Genomic DNA, 12,620 nt, shown 5'->3' on the forward strand with positions numbered 1-12,620 from the left:
AGTCCATCCGCGGACTGAAAATCATCATAACAACCCGTCTTTCACGATAGATATATTATAACCGATATGCATTGTAAACACACATTATTTAGCCCTCGAGACTCTCGATATCGGTTCTCTGCAGCACGCGTATATTTAATATTTTTTAACTACACAACAATAAGTCAATACTATATTATGTTATCGCCAAGGTCAGCGGTATAATATACTGTGTGAAAACACACCGGCGGCGGCGCCGTTTGGTGCGCATGTATAATATTGTATATTATATAAATATAATATTATGATCGAAACGTACGGAACTAGTTTTCGTGTGAACCGTAAAATTCGTATCCACACATAATATATACATATATATATATTCACGGGGTGTTAACGTGATGTAATTAATATATGCTAGCGCGTATAGGTACATTGTAATAATAATAATATTATATATGGGGAAATATTATTATTATCGTCCGTGCAGTGTAGTAAGAGATTCGGCTAAGGCGGTGGAGTAGGACGACGAAGACGACGAGGACGAGCTGCAGTGCAGGAGGAGGGCAAAAACAACTATACATGCGTATGGGTTATTAATCGATTTCGATAAAGCTGGGTGTTACGATTAAAAGTAAGAATAATTAATAGGCTAAAGGTTATAATTAGAGGTATATATTCCCTCCGTTAATATTTACTGTAAGATCGTGACCGAGAGGACTTTGTGCAGCACCACCCACCGCACGCACACATTTAGAGGTATGTATGCGCGTATATTATACCTATAATATTATTATATTCTAGCGGAGTCTATAAATATAAATATATGTATATATTTTTTATAATATATTATTCGAGAAAGAAATAAAAAAAGTAATAATAACAATATACATGAACTCAGTGTATATAGCTACAGGTATAGGTAAGTACACGCAATAATACATCTCATCGATACACCGAATGGTAACAATAATAATTGTTGTACGGGATTTGCCAATTGTGAAAATATCAAACACAACACATCATACAATTTCTTGTTATATAGGTAGGAGGTATATATTAATAACACATTAAATCACACGACAATAGCAAACTTTTTAAGATACAAGAAGAAGTTTTCAAAGTATTCTCATGTCATTTTTTTCTTTCAATAAAGAGTTATAGAAAGTATGACTTTTGAAATTTTTTAGTGTATTAAAGCCTAAAGGATCATATTTAAAAATTAGTTCAAATTATTATTTCTACATTATTAAAATGACACATGTCAGTTTGACATTCACCCTCAACATAGCGAACTCTAAGATACATTTGTTTACAGCAATTTTCTAATATAAGAACAGATGAATACCGGGACTATAAAATAACAATTAATTACGCAACGATATTACTTATATTATATGGTAATGGTATTAAAAAATATTATATTATTATATAAAGTATTTTAAAATTGATCTTTCAAAAATTATGAAATCATAATTTGAATTAATTCATTATTAAAGGAAAAATTAGGGGTGAGTAATGAGTATGTTTGGTGAATTACTTTTTATAACGCCCGAGATATTGCATATAATTATTTAAGTGGATGATGCCTTATATATAGTGCTATACTATAGTAGTATAATATTGTATAAACGTAGCAATGCGACTGAATAAAAATTTTTATAAGACATTATCGTTATTATTATTACTAATACCATCGAATCCCCTTGGGAATCAATGCAAAATATGCGTTAAGAATTTTTTAAATGTTTCGAGAAATTAACACACGTATGATTATATTACACGGTGATTATAGATTACTGCAGCAGGTTGAGCGCGTAAACATGGTTTTCACCTATATAAACGATGATGGTACATTAATTTTATACATATAATATTGGTATTATATATAGGTACATTTGCCACGCCGTTTCAGCCATAATGCACAAATATGTATTCGCGTCTAATTTATAATTTTATTTTTTTGGTTTGACTGGAAAATGAATATTCAAAACCGTTAATTGAATTACAGCTATCCGAATAGCCTGAATACAATATTATATTTATAAGATATTATATTAACTTTAACGCGTATCAATTTTTTTGTACCAACGTTTTTTTTTTTTTATAACCGGCCCGCGATGTAAAACATAATATACTTACATTATAATTATGTCGACGTATCTACCTATAATGCTTAATACGATAATCACATCACGTAATGAATATTCATGAGACAATATCACCGCAGATTTAAAAAAAAAATTGTTTAGCTGCGTTTATATATTATATAAAATGGACAAACATAATATTAATATCGTACAAAACACGTTTCTACGGCCATACATGTTCATCGTACCTGTATTCAAACGGAAAATACGCGTTGTTCTATGGTCGCGATTAATATGAAATTTATCATCGTATACAATATTATACATACACCATGCACATTATAATAAAATATGCACACTGGCAAATTGCAGCAGTGCTATTGTCGAAACACGAAAATGTCGTGTTTACGCATATTTTCTCGTGTTACGTACAATAATAATAATAATAATAATAATAATGATAATAATAACGCCGGGGAAATCGTTCGTGCCGGCTTCATGCGAAACCGACTGGTCGGTCGCGACGACGACGGTCCTATACGAAAACGACAAAAAAAAAAAATATAAAATAGGAAGAAAAAAGACAAACGGCTTATCGAACGATGATAATAATATTATAATTTATAATATATTATATTATGTTCTATTGTTGAACAATAAATATTCTCATATGGTCAATGGCGGCGGCATAACGAAATATCGCGAGCGACGGCTGCAGTTGTATATGTTATAGGTATCTATAATATCGTGTATCTATAGTGTCGTGTTGTGTTTTTAATACGCGATTTTACAACACACATACACAATCACAACACACGTGGAAATATACAAACACGCCGATTTCTGCAGTATGTATAAGGTACAACAGCGCGCGAAGGGGAATGTGAGATTTGAAGGGGGCGGCGCCGGGAAGGGAGAGACCGGTACGGGGCCGGGTCGTTAAATTAGCATACCAAAGTAGCAAATACACACACATACAGTTATATATATATAAGCACGATATATCTATACATAGATACTCTTTCTCTTTCTCTCTCTCTATCTTTGTCTTTCGATCACACGTATAGAACGAAGAAACTGAATATAATGTATAGTCTGTGCACAAGGCGCGCGCGCATATCCTATATATATTATATAATGCGTACGTATCAGCTATAATATTATAATATACCAACAAATTGGCTAGGAATCCGCTTTCTCACTTTTTCACTCTAAATTTGTCGATGTTAATTTTTTTACAAAAATGCGACATATAGGTATCACTGTTCAACGACAATGAGCATTGCTATATTTGTGTGTGCCTATGTGAGATTAATGACCTACTTATGATGGCGATAACATTGCTGGGAGAAAGACACATTCCAGAATATTATATTATTTTTATATACATATATACCTACTCTCGACGGTTCCGATTTTTCCATAATAGCCCTTTCAATAATCTACTATAAACATATAGTGCATATTGCTATATTATATGTTGAGTCATATGCAATTAAATTTAGTGATCGAAAGATGCATCAATCGTTTATACGGTAAACTTTATACATTATTATATACTTAGTGGTGGGGGCAGAGTTGGATAAAATGTTTATAAAGATTATTTTGGTAGTTTTAAAAAGTAAACAATATTTTTCAAGGGGAAAATAATTGTGGATTTCGGAGTTATAGCCGCGACGTCGTATATATAAAACGTAGAGCTGGAAGGGTCAGTCTTAGAGACGTCCGTGGAGCGGTGGCAGTGGGAAGAAATCGTGTGGAATTAAGTGGTCCGAAGAAAAATAATGGTTTTTAAACTGAAGGGTCTGGCTGTTGGCTGGTGGCGGTGCTCGGAAGGATTTTTCTCTGAGCGAGTGGTTTTTCCGACGGCGGTGGTAGGAAAAACCGAACACGCTGTGGCGGGGTTGGTGGTACGAGAGAGAGAGAGAGAGAGCGTGGGCTAGTTTCTGCGATAATAAATCACGAGGGATTCGTAACGTTTAGAGAAGATAACGAAACAAGGGAGCTTTGTCATCGGTGTATATATATATATATATACGGTGCGACGGGGGTGCGGGTGGCGTATATAATATATAAATAAACGCAGGCGGCGGGTAGCTGCAGAGTCGAGTGTATACAGGAGAGCGGAGGAGAGAGAGATCGTTTATCATGGCGCGCGCGTCGTTGGCTCGCCCGCTCGGCGCGGCGCAGATGACTCGTCGACGGGGTGGTGAGCTGGGACCGGGTGAGCGGAATCGTACGCGCGCGCGCGTCCTGCTGCAGCGGTGAACCGGCGTGACAGAGACCGACGCCAACGCCGCCGATGTCGTCGCGGCCGGCAATTGCGCAGTCGATACTATCGGACGCCGCGCTTGGCGTCCCCCTTTTTCGCACGCACGCACAATAGTCGTTGTCGACGGCGGGTGGGGCGAAATACATTTTTACCGACCCCCTCGTTTCATCCCTTATTCACCGCGGCGTGTGGGGCGTCGCGCGCGCGATTCTTATCGGACGGCCCCTCTCCGGGTCGTTCGTCGTCCGGAGCGGAAGGGGGATGACAGAGGGTTGATATACCCCGCCACCACGGTTATATAATAATAATAATAATAATAATGTCCTCTACATACATGGGCTATTTTTTTTTTAATTCCCATTATTTCCGTGTGCGTTTTTTATTTTTCCCATTCAGGTGTATGATATTATATTTTATATTGTACGGTTTTTTTTTCAATACCGGCCCGGTGAAAATGGCGCAACGGGGGGGGTCCCAGGGCCGGTAGTGTTTGCGGAGGGCGGGTATGGCAAAGTCGACCCCCACACCTATTCGGAAATCGGATGACGTAAAAAAAAAAAAAAAACAATCGAATTTCCAACGGTCGACCGACTCGCGACTGACGAATGACGATGATACATTGCAGCACGCGTATAGGTACGTTATTAAAAAATAATATATACCTCCTATGCGTATTAAAAATGGATACTATGGGTTTTTATTTTCACCATTATGATGTTGTATACAACACGGTTTGACCGTACGACGAACTGTTCTATACACGAAGCGTATCCCTTGGCAACGGATTTGTTGTGACAATCGAAAAACGTAACATTTCGTATACGAGGATTGTAAACTTATATGCACATATTACATTATAGCTTCGACGATAAAGGCAACACAAAAGCTCAGCACAAGAACATTACATTTTTTTTGACAGAAGGTGCGCGTATAGTTTGTGATAACTATTTTTTACACGAACGAAACACGATTGACGAATAGAAAACAATACCTAATAACATTATATATAATGTTAATATAATAAAATAATGTATGTAAAAAACGAACGTTTGCGAGGCGGCGGCGGCGGCGGCAGAGTTCAATTAGAAGACCACGGCAGCGGGGTTGTCAACGACCGTTATCGTCGTCGTCGCGCGTCCTCTGTCATTCTGTTGTCGTCGGATCAACCGGGCCCGGTCAATCGGGAGGTCTCCCCGACGACGACAACGATACGGCGTGTATTTCACAATCACGCCGCCGACTGACTCGCGTGCTTTTTTTTCTCCATCATTACTTTTGTGTTTCTTTAAATAATAATACGACCGACAACGACATTTGCATACTCTTTGCACTATGCGCGCTGCACACCACTCGGTCTTGGGTAGGTATATTATTTATATACATACACGACCGCGGTAATATACGAAAGCGGCGGCGGTTTGACCGACAGCCGGTTGCGGGCGGTACGGCCGCCACTGTTCGCCATGTAAGGATTGACGTGCCGCCTGCACCGGGCGCGTTTTAGCATTATATATATTATTATATTTACGCTCGCGCACGGGGGCTTTGCCCTAATTAACTCCCGGGTCTACATATTATATATATTTTATATACTGCCGCGCACGACGATTCGCCGCGAGATGGGTATACGACGTAATCTACATAATATCATCGCGTGTGCGAGTACATATACAATAGGTTTAAGTATAAGTATATTAGGTGTGTGTATCTATAGCCCGTACTAAATGAATATATAAAAAAAAATCGTGAGTTGTGAGACCGATACACCTCAATATATTTAAACTATATAATAGGTATGCGCATTTCAACTATTCATAGGTAGGTACATATATTATATGGCCACATGACGACTAATATAATCAAAGTGAAGCAAGTTAATGAAACAATTTGACTTGATATAAAATTTAGTTAAATCAACGGTGTTAGAGAGTACGTTAAGTTAATAGTTAACGAGCAATATAATATTTCACTCTAGAGAGTCTTAACTTTATAAAGTTAATAAGGTAACAAATTTAGCTTAACCCATAAAAATAAAATTAATTTAATCATTAATTATATATATTTATACCACACATTCAGACATGTTAAAGTAATTGCTTACAATTAAAATTGTTTAAACAATATACACAAATGTCTTTAATAATTTATAGTTGTCACCATAAATTTATATGAAAAAATGTTTGTTTGCTTATTTTTGGTTAAATTAATTGTACACAACAATGTGCTAATATAATAAATATGAATAAACTTAGTTCTAATTCAATGTACTATTTTTTAAATATTAACTGATAAAGTTAAGTTATTACAACGTTTATTTTAACAACTTTAGTTTATAATTTTAATTATCATAATAATAATTATTATTATATATATTTTTTATTTAGGCCAATTAGAATATTAACTAACGATTTAAGTTTAAAAGTTTATAAAAGTATTTTTTAAATTTAATTTTAACTTTTTTTATTAGCTAAATACTATACTTGAATGATACACATATTGGTAATAATTGTACGTATTATACGCAACATGGGTGGTATATTCAATTTCTTTGAGGGAGATTAAAACAAGTGTCATATACTATGTGCAAGATGCGTTGCAGAGCCGAAAGTAGTAATTATTCGTAAATCAAACCTTCGCCCAAGGCCTTATAATATGTATGTTATACATATTATATAGGTGTGATTTCTCTCCATTTTTCGATGCTCAATAGCGTATCATAAAATATTGTACGTTGCAGTCCTAGCGATGTATTATAATTGTTATTTTTGTTGTTTAAATTATGCCGCGAACGTCGAAAAGTAAAAGCAGACAATAGTACGCGCCGGGCAGAACGGACGGACTGCGCGCGAAACGCTGCACCGGAACGTGCCGGACGAAAACTGTCTGATACGTTGTGTCCAAATGGCTAGTCGGAATATAAAGAATACTTTATTCTATTTGAAAGATGGTGAAAATCGCAAAGAAGATTTCATTGCTCAGCAATCGGAACAAATATAATATATTAATATACATCATGGCGTGTAATTAAATGCCTATTATCGTCGTCGACGGACGCGGACTAGTTGTAGTGTCGTAATCGGCGACGGCGCATGCAGTTTATTTGCGCTACAAATAAAACGGCCAACGTATGTAGAAATTGAATTGTTTGGACCACTGATTCGGGTGAAATCGGATTATCTCCCCTTCTTGCCCGACTAGCTAATACTTTTTTCTTCAGTATAAAATTTATACATATATAATTTTTTGGTGTAACGAAATCGTATCACGTGGTTTGTGTGATGTGCGCAGCATTAGTGGCTACAGGCTACAGTATATAAAGCACACTGTTAATGTGTGTGTCCACTGTTGAAAAAGCTAGATAACACTCGATTGGTTTGATCCTGTGCGGTGGGTAGTGTACCGTGATGTATGTATTTTTAAACGTGTACAGTATATGATTATATATCCGGTGGGTAATAGCCTCATCATAAAATTATAATATTAATATATTTTAATAAATAGGATGATTTAGTAAGCATAGTTTCTATAATTTGGTTGTTTAATAATGAATCTATTCATAACTAAAGTTTAAAATTGATCAGTATTAGACCATTTGAAATATAGAAGTTGGTTTGGTTTTTTAGTTAATTTAAAAGTTCTAGTAGATCATCTTGTATAATTATTGCATATACGAGTTATTAAATTTGTTGTGGTATACCTATCGTATAAACTTTATAGTATGTAATACATCTACAGGATTTTCAATGTTGATGTGCACAGATAAGCCGTGGGGAGTTTTAAAATGAATACTTTGGGGCCTCCTCTTAGACGTAAAATTCGGAGCCAATCAGTCATAAACTGGACGAATGCTACAACGATGTTATTAAACACAAAAATTCCGTTTAGATTATTATAATTTCATTGTATAATACGACTTAACGCGCGACTTGTAATAATCAGTTTTGAGCGTTTTAAATCTATAGATGTTGAAACAGATCGTTATTTGGGCAAGTTGCGGTTGAAATTTTTAACACATTCATTGCAGTAACACACGTGCTTGGTGGGCGAGGGGTGGTAAAAAAAGACCATTATGCCAAACGGCAACGATTATAACGTATTATATAATATTATATTGCACCGTCGCCCGTCGGACACAAGTGCGAAAATGAAATAAGAACAAGGAGGCGCGGCAGTTACGCCGACGGTAATAATTCATATTTTCGGATACTTTATTCCATGTATAATATAACACTACGTTATATTATATATAGGTATACGCACCCGAAAGTGTTATGCACTGAACGCGCTTTGCTGGCACGCGATATATATTATACACTGCTCAGCTCCGAACACGATGTAAGCGCGTCGTCCGACCGTTATGTATATAAACACACACACACACACACACACACACACACACACACACACACAATATAGTGTATATTATGTACGCGTCCTCTATAAGTCCTGTGTGTGTGTATAGCGCAGCGGTGCTCCCATTATATGTAAATTCGGTCGACGGCGGCGGCCAGGGGAAGAGGAGGCGGTATATAGTAGGTCGGTCCCGGCCGTCGCCGCCGCCGTCGGTTTAACCGATATCGCGGCATATTATAATATCATATATTATTACGCGTATGGAACATAACAAAATGAATAAAAAATTGTATATAATATAATATGTTATTATAACTATACATATAATATTATGCGTGTGCGTGCAATAGTGAAAAAAGGCCGACCGAATGTGACACGGCGAGACAAATTTGTACGACTATTATTATACGATGATATAAATATAATATATTATGTTAGGCATATATACCTCGTGCTGCGACTGGCGATCGTACGATAATAATAATAATAACAACAAATAATAACGCGTTCGATTCAGTCGACTCCGCTACAATGTGTATTTTGTATTATTATAAAATAGGTTATGTTTGAAAGATGTTTATAATGCATAAAATGTGTGAGAGAAATTTTTTCTGTACAGCAGTGGGCGATATTTTCGGATACGGAAGAGAAAAATAAACTTCGTAGTTACTTATTTATACTATTGTATAAGTGTTAAAATCAAGCGTAAAGTACAATAATTACAGTAACACGCAAACTTTTAAAATATGTCACGCGAGTTTTGATGAACATCCGATGTTAAAATTGTTTTTTCGTTCAAAGAAATTCCCACACGCATATATTATAACATATATATTATACATACAAGATACAACACGCTACGCGATACGACTCGTCCAATGATTGGCCGGTGTTGACGAATATAATATAATGATACGCGTCAAATGATGGTCGCGAGGGGTAACCGAGCGTGGTAACCGGTTATTGCCGGGGACAAAAACAAACGAAGAAAAATAAAAATGAAAAAGTAAACGGGGTTTCGAGCAAAGGGGACGAATTTCGAACATGGCTACTCCCCGCGGGCCCAGCAGCTGTCGCCCTTCGTTTTTCGTGCAGCTTTCCCACCAGCGCGCGACGACCGTGTAAAATACATAGGAAACATAGTGTTATATATGCAGGGGGACGATATAATACACACGCAAACATATACAAATATATATATTATATTATGTAATCGCGTAAAACGTATACTATAGAATAGATGTATATACAGCAGAGTGTAGACGGAAAAATCAATATATATTATATACGAATATATAGGCGGTCCCTGTGCGGCAGTAGCGGTGGTGACGGTTGAAATCATTGATTTATATATACTGAATAGTAGCAACGATGATTACGTTTGCTTTTTTAATTTCCGCGGTTTTGTAATTACGTATTTGTGTGTGTGTCCACCCTCCTTGCGATCGCATATTCGCGAGCTGTGTAAAAAATAATATAACATTATATATGAAAACGTAGTTTGGTCGATACACACCACATACCGCCTTCGCCTCTGCCACCGCCTCCGACACTGACAGTTGCGTTTCACCCAATAATAATATAGGTAAGGCGCAAGTAAACCTACATATTAAACATAATAATTCTATGCACGGAATAAATTAAAAATTTACAAATATTGAATCAAACGCAACCCATTGCAAGACGTAATATTAATATTTTCTACACCATCTGCATAATCATTCTACAAAAGTACGATCTAATATTTATATTTTATACCTTATGTAGGTGGTGGAGGGATGAATTTTTTTCGTAACATTTTCCCCGTTTTTTTTTTTTAGATACGCACGAATATAAGGTCGTTACTCGTATTTTACCATGCCATAATACAGCACATAATACATTATATATTTTAAATTATACTTAACAGACGGTTTATTTGAAACTCGCGCGCGGACAATTTATTCATAAATTCTACATCATTTATATGTATATAGAATAATATTATATAATAGGAAATAACATATTGCGCGCGTGTGTGCGTGTGTCGCTCGGGGGGATAGTGGGAGATATATTACAAATTAGGACCTTGTTTTTGTCGTCCGGCACGTGGAACATAAAATATTGTTAGAAGAGAACAAATTTACATTTTTTGCGGACGGAAAAACAGACGTAAGTCAGTCAGTTATACAAACGCATAAACATATATCATACTATTATTGTTATTAAGTAGAGAGTATAATATTAAGTATATATTAAAGTGGAGAAAAAAAGACGAAAAATAAGACGACCTTCGTTAGAGGCACACGTGGGTCGGCGGCGGGCGAATTCTCGTAAAATGTCGTTGATTATATTAATAATAATACACAGGTATATAGTTACTAACCCTAGACCGGGTAGCACCATAATGATAATTCAATAAAAACACATAATATTGTACCGGATCGATGATATTCGTGTGACGTCGTCGATGTCGCATTCGGTTTTTTTTAACCATTCGCGTCTAAATTCCAACGCCATTTCTCGGGGTCGGGGCAAATATATTATATTATTTTATTTTATTTTATATTTATATTAAACATATGCACACGGCAGAACAATAATTTCATTGTGCATACACATTACAAACACACACACACAATCGCACGCACGCGCGCGCACATGATGATATACACGCGAGCTCAGCTCGGGTATATATAATATAATATATAACGAGCGCCAAAAGCGAACAATGGTGGCGATATTACTCACCAGACGTCTCTTGGGCTTAATCAGCGGCCGGTTTTGCCCGTTCATTTTATAGTAGAGGCCACACGCATTACACAGGTAGTGTCCGGTGCCGTCTCTCCTCCACAATGGAGTCGACGTGGCTCCGCAGTTCACGCACTCTCGTCCTTCTGCAAACAAACACACAACGCGTACACGCGTATAAATACGAAAACTCGTGTATATACATACAATACATAATATATATTATATCAGTGCGTTATATTATATAGCCAAACGTCCCAAATATGTTAATATACATTACACCATCAATCTATATTATAGTATAGGCACCTATTTGTTATATTATGATGTCATTTATAATATGATAATAAAATATTATATATACATTGCGCACCCGGCAAAGGCGAGGTCTCTGGACCGGACGAACGGGGCTTATAGTTATTTTGTTTTTTTTTAATCATTTTGAAAATGACCGAGAGACCTCCCCCTATCTGGTGGTCGTGGAGCGGCGTAATATACAATATTACTAACAATTACATGGTATATCGAAGTATAGGTAAAGTTATAATATTAGTCGGTAATAATTTATTCTCTGATGCTTAGACGTTGCTCGATTCAAAAAATATCGTAGATTTTGTTTTACATTCTTCAGTCGTGTTATCAACTAACGATTATACCATGTTTATCGTTCTTGTACCACCATTGACTACGCCCTGTATCATCATATTTTATTATGCATATTATACAGAATGTATTTGGAGGATTTAACAATTGTATACTAAAAATTAAACTTTTTGTAAACATGCCATATCTTCCAAATATATTCTATTATTACATCAGCACATCATGCAAGCAATCGCGGGTCTATATAAGTATAATATTATTACACGCATGGTTATGTTATAATTGCAGTAATATACCTATATTATAGGGTAGCTGCATAATATTATTATTAATGTATTGCGAAGAGAGTGAGTGATCGATGAAAAGGATCACGCACACGGCGTGGGACCGAAAGTAAAAATAAAATAAGAAATCTTTATTTTTATATTTAAAAAAAATTTTATAATTACATTAGGTACACGCGCCAAAGGTGTGGCGGTGCGCTACTATTATCCGAACGAGGAAAAAAACCGTTTAATCACACGTTGCGTCGGTATAGGTATTATAGGTAAGACGCATGTAAGCGTTTCGCAGTGTGAAAGCCAAAAAAGAAA

At 36.2% G+C, this 12,620-nt stretch overlaps 1 protein-coding gene across 2 annotated transcripts in view; it reads right to left on the minus strand.

Moving 5' to 3' along the window:
• LOC132920127 (GATA-binding factor C) overlaps positions 1-12,620 on the minus strand; it is a 57,170-nt gene that overhangs the window by 13,931 nt on the left and 30,619 nt on the right. For both annotated transcript variants that reach the window (XM_060982233.1, XM_060982232.1), the window contains exon 4: positions 11,425-11,570. In XM_060982233.1, the coding sequence (XP_060838216.1) occupies positions 11,425-11,570 (146 nt within the window). The remainder of the gene's footprint in view (positions 1-11,424; positions 11,571-12,620) is intronic.

The sequence above is a fragment of the Rhopalosiphum padi genome, chromosome 2, assembly GCF_020882245.1.
Source record: "Rhopalosiphum padi isolate XX-2018 chromosome 2, ASM2088224v1, whole genome shotgun sequence".
In the NCBI taxonomy this organism is placed as follows: Eukaryota; Metazoa; Arthropoda; class Insecta; order Hemiptera; family Aphididae; genus Rhopalosiphum; species Rhopalosiphum padi.